General features: G+C 44.3%; 4 protein-coding genes across 5 annotated transcripts; 3 read left to right on the plus strand and 1 right to left on the minus strand.

The window, feature by feature from the left end:
- Window positions 1-177: 177 nt before the first annotated feature.
- LOC112899768 (putative plant UBX domain-containing protein 14) lies at window positions 178-2,006 on the plus strand. Its single transcript, XM_025968374.1, has one exon. The coding sequence runs from the start codon at window positions 218-220 to the stop codon at window positions 1,871-1,873; it is 1,656 nt and encodes a 551-aa protein (XP_025824159.1). The 5' UTR covers window positions 178-217; the 3' UTR covers window positions 1,874-2,006.
- A 459-nt stretch (window positions 2,007-2,465) lies between these two features.
- Window positions 2,466-4,237, plus strand: LOC112899776 (salutaridine reductase-like). Of its 2 annotated transcripts, XM_025968393.1 has the most exons (5): window positions 2,466-2,574; window positions 2,703-2,946; window positions 3,100-3,168; window positions 3,304-3,498; window positions 3,608-4,237. In XM_025968393.1, exons 1-5 carry the CDS (start codon window positions 2,540-2,542, stop codon window positions 3,992-3,994), a joined length of 930 nt encoding a protein of 309 aa, XP_025824178.1. In that variant the 5' UTR covers window positions 2,466-2,539; the 3' UTR covers window positions 3,995-4,237. The 2 variants fall into 2 exon arrangements, with proteins under 2 accessions (XP_025824178.1, XP_025824170.1); XM_025968385.1 differs by lacking the exon at window positions 2,466-2,574 and having other exon boundaries at window positions 2,594-2,946.
- Window positions 4,238-8,440: 4,203 nt separating this feature from the next.
- On the plus strand, window positions 8,441-12,732 carry LOC112898259. Its single transcript, XM_025966618.1, has 10 exons — window positions 8,441-8,553; window positions 8,881-9,124; window positions 9,224-9,289; window positions 9,431-9,625; window positions 9,713-10,095; window positions 11,177-11,224; window positions 11,322-11,565; window positions 11,676-11,780; window positions 11,948-12,142; window positions 12,282-12,732. The coding sequence occupies exons 1-10, from the start codon at window positions 8,519-8,521 to the stop codon at window positions 12,666-12,668; spliced, it is 1,902 nt and encodes a 633-aa protein (XP_025822403.1). The 5' UTR covers window positions 8,441-8,518; the 3' UTR covers window positions 12,669-12,732.
- Window positions 12,733-12,856: 124 nt separating this feature from the next.
- LOC112893998 (LIM domain-containing protein PLIM2b-like) lies at window positions 12,857-14,581 on the minus strand. Its single transcript, XM_025961587.1, has 5 exons — window positions 14,041-14,581; window positions 13,830-13,926; window positions 13,705-13,733; window positions 13,498-13,587; window positions 12,857-13,360 (listed from the first exon to the last, which is right to left on the minus strand). Exons 1-5 carry the CDS (start codon window positions 14,173-14,175, stop codon window positions 13,124-13,126), a joined length of 588 nt encoding a protein of 195 aa, XP_025817372.1. The 5' UTR covers window positions 14,176-14,581; the 3' UTR covers window positions 12,857-13,123.
- Between the last annotated feature and the right edge of the window lie 4,876 nt (window positions 14,582-19,457).

Below are 19,457 nucleotides of genomic sequence, written 5' to 3' on the forward strand. Positions count from 1 at the left end.
TGTGAATCTCTCTCGATCCGCACGCATTCCTCCACGTTTCCGACTCCAACACAGGCGGGCCCAGGAGTCGAGTCCGACTCCGACCTCACTTTCGTCGAGACGACGCCCAATAAAAACGAAACCCCCCGTGACTCCGTCACATACCAAAGATCCAAAGAGACTCTTGCTGCGAGCCCTAGTTCGGGAGGAGCGCCGCCGGCCGCGCCAGCCGATCAAGATGGACAAACAGATGGTCTCCACGTTCATGGAAATCACGTCCTGCGAGTCGCAGGCGGACGCCGTGCAGCACCTCTGCTCGTGCCGCTGGAACCTGGACGAGGCAATCAATCTCTTCTTCAGCACCGGTGGCGCCGGCGCCGGCGCCGGCCCGTCTGGTGCGCCCGCCCCGATCTTTCCCAACGAGGAGGTATTGATGGAGGAGGAGGAGGAGGGCGACTACGGCGTTGGTGTCGGCGGCGAGAACGGCGATGACAACGACGTGCGCGCTCCTATCCGCGCGCGCGTTGAAGCGTTGTACGAGGACGACGCGTACTACGGCGATGGCAGCACTGCCCACGACGACCACTCCTACGGGGAGGCGCCGTATCCAGCGCCGGTGCGGATTGAAGCGACGGGGTGGGGAGATGCGGAACCCGGCGAGATTGAGCCGACCGGGTGGGGAGAAGCGGAGCCCGGGGATGGCGGACAAGCCGGAGGGGAAAACGTCTACGGCGGCCAGTTCCCCGACGACGCGGAGCAAGAAGATAGCTGCAACAACGAGGACGACGGCCGCATGGGCAGCAGCAACGAAGAGGACGACGGGCAGGACAGCAATATGAGCTACAGTGACAACGAGATGAACGACGACTACGAGATCGACATGGAGGAAGACGACTCCTACTACGACGCCTCGCTAGCGGAGGACGACACGGAGGATGGGGAGCAGCCGCGGCCGGCGCGGCGGCAGCAACAGAACTCGCTGGCGGAGATGTACCAGCTCCCGTTCGACCTGATGTGCGGCGGGTCCTTCCACGACGCCAAGGTGCGCGCGGCGAGGGAGGACCAGTTCCTGCTGGTCAACCTCCAGACCCGCAGCGGCGTCGGCGACTTCCAGTCGCAGCTGCACAACCGTGACCTGTGGTCGGACGAGCGAGTCAAGAACGTGGTCAGGGGTAGCTTCGTCTTCTTCTTGGTCCAGAAGAGGAACAGCTACCTGCACCTGGACGAGTGCGCCAAAGTGTCCTCGTTCTACAAGCTCGAAGACGACCAGCTGCCCGCCGTGCTCGTCCTGGACCCCATCACGGGGCAGCTGCTGGACAAGCGGAGCGGCGCCATGACACCGGACGAGTTCATGGAGTACGTTGACGGGTACACGAAATCGAAGCCGAGCACCATGTCCATGCCCAAGTTCGTCAAGACAACCTCCGCGCCTGCTGTTGCGGGCGGCGAGCAAGAACGGCCGGCACCTGCATCTGCCGCTGCGGCCGTCGAACAAGAACCGGCAGCGCCTGCGATATCTGCACCTGCCGCTGAAGGCGTCGAACAAGAGCCGGCAGCGCCTGAGATCTCTGCACCTGCCGGTGCCAGCTGCAGCGAGCAAAACGACGACGACGAGCCCATGGAAGGCGAGAAGATGTACAAGCTGAGGATCCGGCTCCCCGATGGCACCACGGTCGCCAAGGAGTTCGGCTGCAGGCGGAGGGTCGCGTCGCTCTTCGCGTTCTGCAGGTCGGCCGTGCAAGGGCACTGCGGAGGGGAGGCGGAGCAGCAGAGGGCGTTCCGGATCATGAGGTTCGCCCGCGGCGGCTTCGAGGCTCTGCAGGGCGGTGGCGGCGAGACGTTTGAAGACCTGGGGCTGAAGTACGCGGCCGTGTCGGTTGTTTTCGATGCGTAGGCTTGTCATTAGAGAATGGGCACAAATAATAGTAGTCCACGCCGTCGACGGTGTCTCTCACGTAGTACTGCTACTTATTCATTTATCACCGATGCGCTTGGCAGTATTATTCATTTATGATTTATCACAGTATCCACGACAATTGTTTTCTTTTACAATAATTTCTATTTTCTCTGTTCCCGAATAATTTGTATCTGTGTTGTTGGGCTATGTGGTCGTAGTCAAAATACGAAAACGGGGGTCCGTGTCTCCCCCCACCCTTTTTCTCAACACTTTCTCGGCTGCAGAGTCATCCTCGCGGCTCCTGGTCCTGGATCAAGCAACCTGAGGTTGGCAAACTCAACTTTAAGAACAGATGCAATGCGCTAATGCATGATGTATTGATGCTATTGCTACCCTGGCCTTGAGAGGCTGAAACCTCGGCCAGGAATCTGCCGGTTCTGAAACGTCAGAGCTTGAGGTCAAGCACGCCCCCCCAAATCATGACCTGCATACTGCTGCTGACCAGGCATCCTCTCGCAACACAAGTTTTGAAAACGACCATCAGCATATAAACGAACCACCCATCTGTCTGCAAATGCCATCGTTTCAAGCCTGATCCAGTAATCCGCCCGTCTCCACTCATACAACCGCTGCTCTGCCGCTGCGCCGGATCAGCCGAAGATCATGGAAGGAGCCATCCCCAAGCCATCAGAGAAGAGGTGCAGCCAGGAACTCGACAAAATTTTCTGTCCGATCAACAGCGGCTGAGTGCTGCATCTCTGCTACCTGCTGTCCTGATGTGTACTTGCCCTTACCTATCTGCTTGGCCTTATTTCCTTTGGGTCAGGGTCGCCCTTGTCACCGGCGGGAACCGGGGCATGGGGTTCGAGATATGCCGGCAGCTGGCGTCCAGCGGGCTCGCCGTCGTCCTGACGGCGCGGGACGAGAGGAGGGGCGCCGAGGCGGCCGGCAGGCTCCGCGGGCTCGGCCTGCCGGACGTCGTGTTCCACCAGCTGGACATCGCGGAGCCCGCCAGCGCCGCTCGTCTGGTTGACTTCGTCAGGAACAAGTTCGGCAAGCTCGACGTACTGGTATCCCTCTTCAATTTCAACTTTCCTTCCCCGGCCACGACGTCATGAGCTCACGCTTCCGTTTCCGTGCCTGCTACTTCTAGCGGCCATCTTGGTGGGCGTAACTCGTCGCATCCTCGACGTGTTGACCTAATCGCTTCTCGCGCTATGCAGGTCAACAACGCAGGAATCATGGGGGTGACGATGGAGGTCGGCGACGAGGCAGCCGTCAAGGAAATAATGGTACAGTAAACAGTACTGGCAGAACCCTCCTCCCTTCTGCTATGTAGCAATATTCTTGGATTAGCATCTAAAGTATCAGTACTTCTTGATCCATGTTAACCACTGACTCAGTTCAGTTTGGCCGCATCAAAACAGCGTTCAGGTAAGGATCAGAACGAGATCGCGGAATGGCTGAAGCAGCGAACCACGCAGAACACCCAGCAAGGAGAGGAGTGCCTGAAAATCAACTACCACGGCACCAAAAACGTCACCGAAGCGCTGCTCCCACTCGTCCAATCCTCCTCCGATGGAAGGATCGTCAACGTCACTTCAGCGTTTGGGCTACTCAGGGTACGCGCCCTCGTACATCACAGATCATCACACTTGCAAGTTAGAACAGAAAAAAAAATCTAAAAATAATCCAAAATCTTACATGTATCCGGCTCTTCGATTGGTCCAGTTTTTCAGCGGCGAGGAGCTCCGGCAGGAGCTGAGCAGCATCGGCACTCTGACGAAGCAGCGGCTGGACGAGCTGTCGGCGCTGTTCGTGGAGGACCTGAGGCGCGGCGAGCTGGGGCGCCGCGGGTGGCCGGCCGACCGGGTGTACGCGGCGTACCAGGCGTCCAAGGCGCTCGTCTGCGCCTACACGAGGGTCCTCGCGAGGGAGAACGCCGGGCTGCGGGTCAACTGCGTGCACCCGGGCTACGTCGAGACCGAGATGAACTGCAACACGGGGAACCTGACGGCCGCGGAAGGTGCCAGCGTCTCAGTCGCGGTCGCGCTCGACGAACAGGGCGGCGTGACCGGCGCCTACTTCGACCGCATGGAGATAGCATCTTTTGTCTAGTCCTGGAGTACAACTCGCAAAGAGAAAACAACGTACTCCTACAGATATAAAATCCTTTGACCCTTGTAGTTGTATCGTGACAAGAAATACAAGTTAAAATATCACCAGCCAACAGAATGAAAAAAAATCTTACTACTACTAAAATGTAGGCTCCCTTCAAAATCTCCATATGAAGCCATTTAGGATTCTAGGTGGATATTCTAAAAGATAAAAGAAATTATAGAAATTCTCTAAAAAAAGCAAAACATCTGATCATCATTTGTTTCTAAAAAAACTAGCAAGGTGCCCTATGCAAATAGCGCGGTTATCTAGTTTTTTTCCAAAACTTTTAGATTTTTTTTTACTTTAGAAAATTTGAATGCAAATAGTTTTGTTTAGTTCTATCTTTGTAATTATTTTGTCCTCATAGTCATGAGACAGAGGTGCAACCTTTATTTTTTTTAATTATATTTTATGCTATATTTTTGGATAATAATTTAGAAGAAAATGATCTTTTGGGTATTACTGGAAGTAACTAAATATCTATATATTTTATATTGACATCAATATTATTTTTTCAAAAAAATACTTGTGATGTACAATTTTTCTTGAGTGTTCTAGTTACCGTGCATGATAAATAAATTATCCCTACATAAGTGGTTCAATATAGATACCACCAAAAGTATAGTATATTTTCTTTTCATTGTCCTCCAATCACCCCTTAATACAGCCCGGTAATGCATGCTCTCATATTGTCTTAGGTATAGCTATCTACATTATTCTCCTAAGAATCTTTGCCCGTTTTACAATGGTAATCGAAGATGTACCACTGATAGTGCACGCCGTTACTTTTGAACATTATCCATGGCTTTCTATGGACCAGCGGGCATATCAAACATGGATTTTCAAGTTGCTTTGTTCTATATCTCGCATCATCACTCTACAGTGCTGTATCATCTACGTTCCTTCTCTTCTAGTTTTTAGCTCTTGACCATCAACAATTGATAATGCTACATAGCAAAAGTTACTGTCTCGGTTCTTCTCGTTGTCGTTAGTGGCGATCACAATGCTTTAGTAACAGAGACAATCCAATCTATGTTAGAGTATTCATCAACCTTATTAGAGTAATCATCAACTTGATGACTGAGCTAAGAGTATGTCGTGGCTACGATATGGCTGTAACACAGTGCAATCATTGCTATGCCTCTAATTTTATCAGGCTAGTTACCTATGGGTTTTCTATGTTTAGAGACTCTCGTTTGCTCATCATTTTCCAGATCAAAATCACTTCTTAGCCACTTTTCTATCTTCTAATTATCAGAGTATGATACTATTTGACTAAGCTTCTTCGTGGCTAACTCATCAATTTTCTCTTTTTTAATTAATATGGTAATTTTAAATCAGCGAATGTGATGGCTTCTTTTAACACTTTGTTCAAAATTCATACACAAATTAACTACTAATTTTATTAATTATAATTCTAAATTTTGCTATTTATTAATTATATTTGACATAAAATGTTGTGAACTTGTAGCCCCATTTATAACTCAAATTTGGAATTTTATTATTTGCATTTGACCTATATTATTTATTTAGTGCTTCTTATTTCTTAACCACTATACAAATCAACTACTAATATTTTTCTATATTTTAGTTCTTGCATTTATTTACTTATTAGTTATATTCAATATGGACTCTTTGATCAGCTATTAATTTTCTTATATGTTGAATTTTGAATTTAGCTATTTTGCTAGTAATAATTTTTTTATAAATGCTAATTCTAATTTTCTTATTTTTATGATTCTTAATTTAGCTATTTACTAATTGTATTCAACATGGACTCTCTGGTTATATCTTATTTTTCTTTTTTATAATTCCAAATTTACCTATTTACTAATCATATTCGGTTGGACTCTTTAGTCATATCTTAATGACCTATATTATTTATTTAGTGGTTCTTAATCACTATACAAATTAACTACTGATTTTTTCTATATTATAATTCTTACATTTATTTATTTATTAGTTATATTTGATATGGACTCTTTTGTGAACTGCTAATTTTCTTATATTTTTAATTTTGAAATTTAGCTATTTTGCTAATAGTAAATTTTTTATCAATGCTAATGCTAATTTTCTTACTTTTGCAATTTTGAATTTAGCTATTTACTAATTGTATTCGACGTGGGCTCTTTGGTTAAGTTTTAGTTTTCTTATTTTTTTAATTTCAAATTTAGCTGTCTACTAATCGTATTCGGTATTGATTCTTTAGTCATGTTCTAATTTTTTAAATCCAAAAATAGCTATTTATTGATTGTATTCGATATGGACTTTTGAGTTAATAGATATAGTTAGATCTTCACAAAATCCAACGATGCAAATTCTTCTGTTTCTTAATTAACGTGGGAATTTCTAGACCCTCTCGGCGAACGGGGTGACTTATTTTAACACTCTCTTATTAATATAATAGAAGATTACCCACCTATGCTATTACGAAGAATTAACCTAAATAACCCCCTACATCTATACGTAAATTACCCACCAGTGCTATTACAGGAATAATTAATATAATAGTATCCTACCAGTCACATCCAGCATAATAAATCTCTCCATAAAAAATAATAAATCTCTCCGAATAATTAATTCTAAAATACAGAACAGGTTATATCTACCCTAACTAATCTCTCGCTCCTTCCTGATCTCTCTTTCTTATTTAAATTAGAGAGAATCTCTATCCTAAAATTGTTCATTGCGAGGCATTCGATGGCACCGACAAACATGCTCCCCTGCAACTACCTAGACCTAGACGGCATCACCGTCGTCATCATAACAACCTTCAAATCTGCAACGATGTTGCAGAGATCAACCAGTAATCTCCCAATCGCCTCCCCTTTTCTATATGCACTAAACCACACATGGATTAATTTTAGGCAACACAAATTGGATATTAGTTTATATTAGCAACGTACGCAACATACATACATGCAGAGATCATATAGGAGCCGGCCAACCTAGATAAGAATCAGAATACCGGCACAATTATAGATAATATATAAATCATCTATCCTACCTCATTTGGTGGAGTTAACCCCTAAATTACACCAGGGGATGTACCCTTTTTCAGAATTCAGATATATGCACAAGATCATTTTAGATACCTTTTTGTTTCACTAGCTATTACACCCTAAATACTTTAGATACCTACTTCCGTTTATCACACGTACTGAGCGATATAGGGAAAACTGGAACAGAGAACATCCTGGTGAAAGGAGCGACACAAGAGCTGACCAGGTTGGAAACAGAATAATATTACCGTCTTCTTTTCGAGGACGCGCTATTTACAAGGGACAAAACTTCAAAGATGCTATGATGACATGTCATTTGGTTGGTTGGACACCTTGACCTTTTTGTACCATTTACGTGTAACACCAGTGAGGAAGAAGATGGTAAGAAACTATCACCGGGCATACATGACATCAATGGTATGATGTTTCACTACAGACAGAAGCAATTGATGTGACACATAAAACCTAGACTACACTGTGGGGGAATTGTTGCAATTAATGATTTACTCATTATTCATTTACATGTGAACTAACAATTTGCCATTTTGAATGTAGTTATCTGCACGCTTGAATTCCAAAAGAGGGGCCTCCCACATGGCCATATATTCAAGTTTCTTTGTACCTGCCACTGGAGAAGACAGGAACCATAGTGATTTCTCCTTGTGGTCGTAGATATTTGAAATAGAAACAAATTTAGCAATTTTCAATCATATTATGCATTACAATCTTCAAATAGTACTATTGATCTCGCTCCTAAGATTAAAATGTTCATTAACATATTATGTACTATTAAAATATTATGAATATATGTTGCAAAATTGTGTGATCCTTCTTATGATGCCATAAATGTAAGAACATTAACACATACAAGGAAAAAATAACAAATTTGATAGATTGTTCACCCCTTTGAAACAAAAAAAAGCTTCTAATATTAATATCACCTACAAATGCTAGCCCGTGTGGAAGCATGGGTTGATGGACTAGTAAAACAAATGACAATTTGTTGAGAAATGTTGTGGAGGAAAATTTTCTTTTACCACGTATTTGTTTTATGTTCTCTCTTCTACTATTGAAAAATAAAGGCTTTCCTTCAGCCCTTTTGTCTGTTGTATTTGTGCTACTAGTCTACTTGCATGTGAAAAACGAAGATAACCTGAGGGTTAAATTAAAGTACCGGCTAGACTAGAAGACTAGTCTCTTTCTGTCTCTACAAACACTGGTCTAAAAATGTCATTGTAACTTGTAACCGATCAGCCATGACTTCAGCGAGGATGTTGCGTCACTTGGTGCATAAAATTGTCGGCATGACGAGAGGGGTGACGACATCACCAAGACGGGAGCCTACTGGGGGCGCACCACTATATATTGCTGAAGAGCCTGCTGTCGGTGGGGTATCATTGCAAGCACAAGCACACCACTCTTGTCTCTGCAAAGTGTCCCACTCTGACTTGCACAAGACAGACCTCGGCCACCCAAAAAAATGGAAGGAAAAGTACGCTGCCAATATGAAAAAGAGTGAGCATTTCGGATTTTTCTGTTGTCTTCTTACACATGTTCTCAGCACGCCGTGGATCTCTTCTACAGAATAGTATATGTAATTCCTCAGTCAAAAGCACATAGTACAACACAAATAGTGTCGATGTTAATAGACTAATTATGAAAAATAATTTCATAATATATAATTGTTTTAATTTGTATTGATATAATTGTAGCCAAAATTTTATAGCGGGGATCGTACATCACATCGATGTTCTAAAAGACTTATATGAGCATGTAGATAGTAGTCTCTTAATTTTCTGTGTATCCTAAAACTTCGAGACACCTATTTCTCTGTTTTTTCAGGGTTGCCGTGGTTACAGGAGGGAATAGAGGAATTGGGTTAGAAATATGCAGGCAACTTGCTTCCAAAGGAGTCACGGTAGTATTGACAGCGAGGGACGAGAAGAGGGGTGCAGAAGCAGTCAAAACCCTTGGAGCGCCCGGCCTATCCAACGTCGTGTTCCATCAGCTGGAGGTTGGCGATCGGTCGAGCACTACGCGCCTTGCTGAGTTTATAAGGGAGAAGTATGGCAAGCTGAATATATTGGTAATGCCTTTGATTCTTTTCCAACGTCATTACATGTGAAGGATTCTGATTCTGAAGTTATCCTGAATCATTGGTAGTTGCTGGTTTGATTCTTTGCAGGTCAACAATGCAGGAATTGTCGGGACTACAACAGCGATCAGCGACCCGGAATCTTTTCAGCAAGAGGTCAGCTAGCTACCTTGTAATAATCACGATTCAGAATTCACTACCAATTATGTTTATCTGCAGAATTTTAATATATTTATTACCTTCTGAATAGCTCTTACAATAAAAGAGAGAGTAACAATTTTTGCCGCATGGAAATAGCTTGCAGGCATGGTTGGCATGGAAAAGCTTGAATGGATCAGGAAACACACCACGGAGCCTTACGAGAAAGCAGAGGAGTGCTTGAGAACAAACTACTATGGCACCAAAATTGTCACAGAAGAACTTCTTCCTCTCCTTCAATCCTCATCACATGGAAGAATAGTTAACATATCCTCTTACTTTGGACTACTCAGGGTAACCGCCTCCGAGAGATGATTTAACAGTTAGGTTCAGGTATCGCATTTGTATTTGCAAAATTCTAATCTTTTTACGCGGCTTCAGTTCTTCAGTGGCGAGGAGCTTAAAGAGGAGCTCAACAACATTGATAACCTATCCGAAGAGAGACTAGATGAGCTATCAGAATTGTTCCTCAAGGACTTCAAGGATGGTCAACTGGAACCCCATGGATGGCCTGCTGAAGGAGGGTACCCTGCATACAAAACGTCCAAGGCTCTTGCCAATGCTTATTCGAGAATCCTTGCAAAGAAGCACCCAAAGTTATGCATAAATTGTGTGCATCCTGGCTACGTCAGTACAGACATCAACTTCCACACCGGAAATCTCACGGTCGAGGAGGGCGCAAGGGGAGCTCTGGTTCTGGCTCTCGTATCCAAGGGAGGCACGACCGGAGCGTTCTTGGATTGCACGGAGGTCGCTCCCTTCGTGTAGTTCTGTACCAGGAAAGGATAAAGCTTGAGCTACTAGGTTCCTAGCAGGATACATGGACTACCAGTCCATCAACCTTCGTGGGTGCACGGGCTAGGAATCATAGAAGAACATGAAATTAATGGAGAAGTCTGTGGCAAAATTACTGCATGTTCAAGATTTACAAAGTGGAGATCTTCCTATTAATTATGCTCACGTTTTCAAAATATAAATGCATTTTGTGCACGAGGGCACTAGAGATGCTCTCTCCGGCTGAGATTTATGGTAGACTTTTGGTCCATGCTCCAATTTACAATCGTCTGATAGTGTCTCTCTAAAATTCACATCCAAATGTGTTCTCGAAGAATTTTTCCTCCTCGTGTAGTTGAATTCCTGGGTTGGGCCGCTTGGGGTTGTTTGTTGGGCTGGGTTGTTTTCCTTAGACTGCCAAAAACGGGATATACCGCTTTGGCATAAACGGGACATCACGTAAAAAAAAAAAGGAAATGTGAAAACAATCAGGAAAACCCCCAAACCGTTTTCGTCCCAAATTTGTATTTGATATCCTGTATTTCATACCACTTCCGAGTTTGTCCGAGAATATAAGAAAGAGCGGGTACAATGTAGAAAACGGAGCATGACACGGAAAGTGATTTATCCCAACCGTTTTCACCTTTTTAGAGACCTCAAACTGGAAGCTTAACAAACCAACCAATACCAGGCGTCCGGCGCTGGAAAAATCTTGCACAGCAGCCTTTCGTGCCCTACCAAAGCACTTGGCACCTGTGACGGATGCAGTGGCGTCCCCTGCATAGTGTTGTTCCACAGGAACTTTTTTTCTTCATTCAGATCATCAAGGAAAACCTGATCCAAGTTCCAACGGAAAGCGATGAATTGGTCAAGAATATGAAAGCGGTACGACCTTTGTACAACAAGCCATACTGCCAGTGACGAGAGGGGTGACCTCAAACAGACAAGCAGAGCCTCCAAGCATGCAGACCACCGGCGCTATACATGCGGACTGGATCCTCCAAGCTCAGTGACCCAACTCCCGTCTCCACTCTCTAATCTACTGCTCACCTGAACACCATCTTGCGCAAGAATCAGCTGTCCGTTACACATGGAAGGAAACGCAGGCAACCAATCTGAGTGAGCATCAAATCTCTTTGGCAGTAGTATCAAACAAATAAATCTTTCACATGCCATTTGTGGTACTAATGTCACTTTTTTTCTTTGTTTTTTACAGGGTCGCTGTGGTTACAGGAGGGAACAGAGGAATTGGGCTGGAAATATGCAGGCAACTCGCTTCCAATGGAGTCACGGTGGTACTGACGGCGAGGGATGACAAGAGGGGCGCCGAAGCAGTCAGCATCCTTGGCTCGCTTGGGCTATCCAACGTCGTGTTTCATCAACTGGACATCAGCAATCCATCAAGCGCTGTACGCTTGGCTGATTTTGTCAAGGAGAAGTTTGGCAAGCTGGATATATTGGTATGGACGTGTGGTTTCGCTTTCTTGTACTGCAATCTATGCGTAGTAGTTCAGACAGAGCTAGAGATAAAGATGAGGGCGATTAATGGGTGTTTAATTTCTGATTTTAGCTTTGCATTACTGGCGTGTGTCGGTTTTGTGCTCAGGTCAACAATGCAGCAATTGCTGGGACGACAAGAAGTGAGGTCGACAACCCAGAAACCTTTCGGCAAGAGGTTAGTTAACCAGTAACTTCTCAGAACGCAATCCTCAAACAGAGTTTTAGTGTACATATTTATAAAAGACAAAAAAATTACTATCAGAGAGTAGTATCTTTTTTCAGTTTTGGAAAAAAAACTAAACTGTAAAAGAAATAAATATTTTTTTTGTTGCGTGGAAACAGATCGCGGGCATGGATCTCATGGAAAAGATTGGTAGAATCAGAAAGCACATCAGGGAGCCTTACAAACAAGCAGAAGAGTGCTTAAGAACCAACTACCATGGGACTAAAGCTGTCACAAAAGCATTGCTTCCTCTCCTACATTCCTCATCCCATGGAAGAATTGTTAACATATCATCTCGCTACGGACTACTCAGGGTAACTGTCTACAAGAAATAGCATACAGTTATCTCACAACTCATCAGTAAAGTAAAATCAAATTCATCATTTATATTTGCAAAAGAGGATAAGTTCAAAAAATTGCAAAAATAACAATAACATCTCCATCCTGCTCAAGTTTTTCAGCGGAGAGGAACTCAAACAGGAGCTCAACGACATCGACAAATTGTCTGAACAGAGACTGGATGAACTGTCTGAATTGTTCCTCAGGGACTTCAAGGACGGCCAACTGGAGCGTCGCGGATGGCCTACGGAAGGAGGGTTCACTGCATACAAAGTGTCCAAGGCTATCATGAATGCTTGCTCCAGGATACTTGCAAAGGAGCATCCATCGTTGTGTATCAATTGCGTGCATCCTGGTTTTGTCCAAACAGACATGAGCTTCCAAGTTGGAGATCTGACAGTCGAGGAGGGCGCAAGGGGAGCTCTCATGATGGCGCTCGCGCCGAAGGGAGGCATGACTGGTGGGTTCTTGAACCTCACAGAGGTCGCCCCATTCATGTAATATTCATGTAAATTTTAGTCACTCTCTTGATAAAGAAGTAAAGATATTTCAGATATAGTGTAAAGGTCCGAGATTACATCCTTTATCTAAAAGATAATAAAAATAAAAAAGGCTATTGGTAAGCCTCCTCTTTTTCATCCTTCACTTTCATGGGATGTCAAGAAAAACTTCCTGCAATGGACTAGGAATGAAGAAGAATGTTAACACCAGTACTCTCATTTCATAGTCATGAATCCAGAGCCTCATACAGGGAAAAAAAACGTGCATGTGTTACAATCACAGACTGACAAAAACCAAGCTGTCAGAGGCAGAACAAGAGAAGGCGAGGAAATAACATATATTTGCAAACTACTAGCTGAAAATTGCAGAGATCGTGTATATAGATATATGGTTCTATTTTTCTTTGCTTCACTGGTAACGGTTGTTCTATGCCGCTTGTGGGGGGGAGGCGCTTCCTACTCCGCCGCCCCTGCATCCGCCGGCGGCTCCGGCGCAGCCTCCGCGGCCTCGTTCTTCTTCTGCGCCGTCTGGATGAGGTGGTTGTAGCTGCCCTTCTCCTTGAACAGCTGCGAGAAATGGATCTTGCAGTAGAGGATGCCGTTGAGCGCGGCGTAGGAGGAGGTGGTCAGGATGCAGCCCCCGTGCGAGCACTTGAAGCAGCTCTTGTGGTAGGACTCGCCTTCCAACGTCATCTGAACAAGAAGATCAAGAGTGTCGACATTATTAGCTGTTCTGATTTGATCAGATAAATTTGATTTTTTTTTAACAGATCTGTTGACAGCCTGATATCATGTGCTGCTTTTTCAGTCACGGAACAGCATTTCTGTACCTTCTCCAATGGATACACAGTTTTTTGGCAGGCTGCGCATTTATCTTGAGTTCCAGAGAATGCAGACGATAGCTTGCTCGGTGCTTTTGCCTGCAAAAAGAAATCAATTTCACAGTGTAAATATCATTCAATTATTATTGGTGCTGAGAGCCTGAGGCCTTTTATAACTTTTGAATCATCAGTCCAAGCAGATTTTCTGAACCCTACCTGGTCGTTCTTGGTTGAGGATACACCACCTGAATGACAGAATAAAAAATATCAGAGATGTTTGAGAAGGTACTCTGTTGTAGCATTAGGTTGATTTTTTTTTCTGATGTATGTTACGGCATTACCTTGGAATTTCTTTGAGAATGTCCCTGTCTCTTTGAAGAGCTGCTCAAAGTGGGTCTTGCAGTACAGGACACCATCCATGGAAGAGTAGCTGCTAATCTATACGGGATGCAAACGTACAATTTTTTTCTCAAATCAAATAAAAAGAAGGAAAACTAAGCGATTCCTTCCCAATGCAAATGTAGGACAAAACTATGGGCCGTGCCCACGTACCGAGAGCGTCCCCTTGCAGTGGCTGCACTTGAAGCATGTCTTGTGGTAGGAGACCCCGTCGGCGGTGAGGAGGTCGATGAAGTGCACCGTCTTGTCGCAGGTTTTGCACTTGTCCTGCGTGCCGGTGAAAGACATGATGGCGGCCTATCTGCCAACACGCCGGCCTGGGCAAAGCCTCTCTCCTCTCTCTCTCTCTCTCTCTCTCTCTCTCTCTCTCTCTCTCTCTCTCTGGCTTGCTTCTCGTCTCAGGCGAGGCGCGTCCCCCGGCCGGCCGGCGACGAGCAAAGGAACGGCGCGGGTGGGAGGAGCTCGACAGGTTCGCTCGATTCGGATCACGAAGCAAACGTCTCGCGGGCGAGATGGATGCTATAAAGGACAGGGCGGGCGTGAGCCGCGGAGCAAAGGTAGGAGGCGCGAGCGGCTGTAAACCGCGCAGACGAGGTCAACCGAAGCCTGTTCTTTTTTAGCTTGGGGAGATCGATCTTTTTTAGCTTGGGGAGATCGAGGGGTGACGCCCTCGTGCCAAGCCTCCATGGCAACCTGCGGCTTATCCCCTGTTTACTTCTCCTATTCTTCTGGGCGTGTTGTCTGGACGGACGAGACGGTCGTTCTCGTTGTAGGGGAAGGCGTGCGAGCCACGACCACGAAGACGACGTGGTGGGATCGATGTTCTCCCGTTTCCCGCTGCCACCGGTCGTGTCAGGCAGTTCTTCCCCCCAATCCCCCCGTTTAATTTGGCAGCGAAAGATGGGAGAACGGTGGGCCGAGAATTGCGGTCCAGAAATTATTGAACGGGCCTCGTAATGGGCCGAAAAATGAACTCTCACGGGCTTTTTTTTCCTTAGATCTGCGAGTTTTTTTTTCTGATGGCCCTCTCATGTTGAACCACGAGATTGAAAGAATTTGCTGCTCCAATATAATTAGTTACCTGGAGCGTTCCATACCCTGGTGACAGTATGCAAGGGACAAGCCCAAGCTTCTGTCAGTGCCAAACTCAGCCATTGCTTGTATTTTGTTGCCCTGAACGTCGACAGCAAGAACCCATGCCTTGTGTTGCCTGAAGCAATAGAGAGTGCTGCAACCGCCACTCCATTTCTCGATCGAGATTGATTTAAGAAGCTCTGACTATGTGGTCCAAATCCAATTCCCAGTCCTCCCAAGCTTGTGGGCTCTTATGGACCGAGTAGCTGGGCCAGGCTTTCAGAACCGTTCTAGGAGATAGGGCGGGGCCAAGAAACAGGAAAAGGGGGAAATCCTATCCGATTTACGAAATTTTTTCCTTACATAACTTCAGTATTCATGCTATAAGTAGCTGCGTGGCTAATATGATATGAAGGAGCAAGTACTATGATATGGAGGAGCAAGCTAATATGATATATGCAATGGCTAATATGTATGCTATTATCCTGGATTTAAGCCTAAGAAAAAACTACAACAATTTTTGTAGCTTGTTCTATTGATTTGCTACTCCATCTGTTCTGCTATGTCCTCGTCCATGATCTTAGGAAAAGTTATCTGTCCATTAAAAAAAGAGAAATGTTACATTATACTAGGCACATGCATGCACATTGACTTTTACTTCGAACAATATTTTCTTGGACATTGAGCATGGTGTGCTATGAACACACACATTGCAGAATGGGGAGAGTATTGTGAACAGTTTCATCTCAAAAGGCACTATTGTGTGAAACAATTTGGTTAACTGGGTATGAGACAATACAAAACCTAAGCTTATAAACCGAGCTAATTGTATATCCGTCCTCACTAGCTCGTGGTGCACTCTCCAGCTACACAACCTATGGGATATCTTTTAATGGAAGATAACGTGCCCGTCATTAGAGAAGCGCGTATGATGATTTCTCATATGCTGACTTTATTAATCTCTAGATCTATTAGTCAAGTCTTCCAAAGATGTTTATAAATATAAAGTTATGTCCGCTAGCGGCTGCTTTTTAACATATTTCATTTTCAAATCTTTCTTGCTCCTTTCTCACACCATCTCGATCGTTACACTGTTTCAAACATCCATCATTTCTGAACTGCCACTTCTCATACTTAAATCCAGGTTAATTGTGGACTTCACTGACGACCAATGGTCCAATACCGTCTGGCGTCTGTACATGACACTTCAGACTTCCTAATTGTCATCCAAATCACTCAAGTCAACTAGAATCATGCCCCAATATTACATATCCTTAGCATTCATACCCCGAGCATGATGATATGTCAAGAAAAGACCTCAATGTTACCTCGGTCTTCATGTCTTCAATGCACCAAATTGAAATCCGACTAGATGAAGTGCAATCTTATCTCGAAGACTAAACAAACGTGAATCTGTGACCAAGATTGGATGTTGGAGGTGGAGCGACGAAGAGCGAGTTTGTTTTTTCCTCTGTTCAAATTTTATGTTGGATCGCAGAGGAGTTTAAACTGCATCAGCATCTGAAACAGACACGCGAACTCCAGTAGAATCCGTTTACCATGGATGCAGATGCAGATGCAGCGTTGGCAGGAAACTAATGGGCCAGCAGCGAGCCCTTGACGTGGATGTACGGTACATTGTCCGTATAATGTGTAGTATACACCGCAGCACTACTAATGCCACGAACAATTACAGACATGCAAAAAAACCATGGCAACAAAGAACCACCGAAAATACTTAGTACACTGGATCTAGATACGTATGCGTGTATTGCTACTGACGCCAATGCGATCATCCAGAGAATTTTGTAATACGCTTCGCAGGACATGCAGAGATGTATATCAGCATGCATGCGGTATGTATAGAAATGGACAGTGCAGTATACTGTCACAATCTGGAGGACATATCTAATAACGACCAGAAATGCTATAGTCTTGAGGAACGTATTTTTTCAGCCGGCTTTTGTCGAGGAACAACTTTCGCTTTCCCATACGTACGTATGCAGACAATATATAAGCCAAACATGCATATTCCAGCCTCATTTCCTCTATGTAGAGTTAGATCATAACCACGGGGGATAGAGAGAGAGAGAGAGAGAAACATCAAAAGCAGTAAACAAACTACTAAGCTCTCTGATTTCATGCCAAATTCCGGAGATAGCACTGCGGATCCCTTCCTCTGAACGAATGAGGCTCGCCACCTCAAATTGTCCACCTCCAGTATCACCTTTGTTGCTCCCTGCTCAGTTGCAAGCAACACGCCGTCCCTTGCCGCCAATGCTTCTGCCATAGTCACATCTGCAATGTTGGTGTAGACGCGAGCCACTGCTGCCAAAACCTTGCCCTGGGAGTTCCTGAGCACCACGCCGCTGGCTCCGGATGCTGTCGCAACAGAGTAAGAAGCATCCGTTATGAAAGGCCTTGATAAGTACTTACTCCCACTGCTCAAATTATATGTTTTTGTTTAAGAGACTGTTTGGATTCGTGGACTAACTTTTAGTCCGGGTTATATCAGATGTTTGGATGTCAGTTAGGAGGATTAAATATGAGCTAACTATAAAACTAATTGTATAAATGGAGACTAATTTACGAGATGAATCTATTAAGCCTAATTAATCATCATTAGCACATGTTTATTGTAGCACAACATTATCAAATCATAAACTAATTATACTTAATGGATTCATCTCGCGAATTAGTCTCCATTTGTGCATTGGTTTTGTAATTAAGTTATATTTAATACTCCTAATTGGTGTTTAAAAATCTGATATGACAGGGACTATAGTTTAGTCCCCTCCATCCAAACACCCCCTAAGTCAAGAATTCAACTTTGACTAAGATTATAAAAAAATGCATCTATATTTACAATACCCAATTAGAAATATTAAATCCACCATATCAATGTTGATAGTGCATTTATCTCAGTATTATCGGTGTTAGTATATTTTTAGAAAACTTGATTAAATTTAAAAAAATTAACTTAGAACAAACTAAAGCGAACCATATTTTGGAACAGATCTGGAGTACTAAGCAATTCCCTACAATGACTGGTAGGGCATTATATTTTACAATGGAAAGACCCTGTACGAGGATTAATTTTCTTTTTCTTGAAAGCCCAGGATTATTAGAGAACGACGAACATAAAAATGCTTGCCCGGTCAGAATGATATGTTTTCCCCCTGCAAAGTCTGGTTTACTTTCTGGTGGATGTGACATCTCTGGGTGTAACACTTTTTTTTGACTGACCTGGTCTCTTATACTGGACTGGGTACTTGGTATTTCTCACAGTGTGACGGTGAACCCGCGAGAATGATCTAGTGTTTCTCAGCTGAGCAGTTCTAGTTTGAGAGAATGCATGACAGCTAGTGAATCCGGGAAATCGATTATTCGTTCTGTTTTATACACTTTATCTCCCTTTGTAATTGAAGTTGGCTTCACGCCGGCTGTCCTCTGAGGCTCTCAGTCCTCTCCTGACTCCTATCCCTCTCAATCCGGAATTTATTTTTTAGAATAATCAATCCGGAATTTGTTGACCATGGCCCAAATTAAATGAGTTTTCTCATGTCCAGAAAATCCTTTCACTCCTCCTCGCCAAGCCGCCGCAAGAGCCACCCTTGCCGCCTTGCCGGGTTCTCCAGCTTGGGTTGGTGTGCTCCTGTGCAGCGTTCGGGCTCCTGACAATGATTCCATTCAAACCCATTTGAAACCTTGGAATTAAATTTTATTTTAATAATTATAATTTAGATACAAATCTATTAAACTAATATAATTATATATGGATATATTTGTATACTATTGTTGGCCATACGAGTGAGACACTTGTATGCTATATTTCTACTGTAAATAAGTAAGTGAAAAAGTGCGCTATAAGTTACAGAATAGAAATATAACTTGGTGGTTGATAAAATTAATTTCCATCTCCCATCCTATAAATTTAGGATAGACTTATATCTAAACTTTGGAAAATAGTGGGATGTCAAATTCTAAACTAAATAGTCTAGTTTATTAAGTAGATTTCTATACCTCCGGAATTCAAACAGACCCTCGTAGAGGTGAACGTGTGCACGAGAGTCAAGAGTGTTTTTTTTGGGGGGGGGGGGGGGGGGGGGGGCGGGGATAAACAATATGGCTCATCATTCTCGTGCGATTATTGTCTGGAGAATACTATTTTCAGTCCTACAATGAACCACTTGTTGGTCAGAAAAGAGTGCGAAGCCTAGAGAAGAGATATCCACGGATCTACCTGAAAAGTAAAAGGAGATATAGCAGAAGGAAGCGACACCGACTACAATCAAAGCACGTCGACTTGAGTGTGGGCAAAGATTTTTACGTTAGTCATTATCTAATCCTCATACCAGAACTTTCCATGATAAAAACGGCCTATCTACTGGTCAGTACTGCAAACTGCTAACACTTCACCAATGCAAGGTAAGTAAACAGCCACGTTTTCCTCTCGTAACCGACAGCTTGGTGGCTTTGGTCTACGTAACCGTAAG

Source organism: Panicum hallii, chromosome 1 (assembly GCF_002211085.1).
Source record: "Panicum hallii strain FIL2 chromosome 1, PHallii_v3.1, whole genome shotgun sequence".
NCBI classification, from domain to species: domain Eukaryota; kingdom Viridiplantae; phylum Streptophyta; class Magnoliopsida; order Poales; family Poaceae; genus Panicum; species Panicum hallii.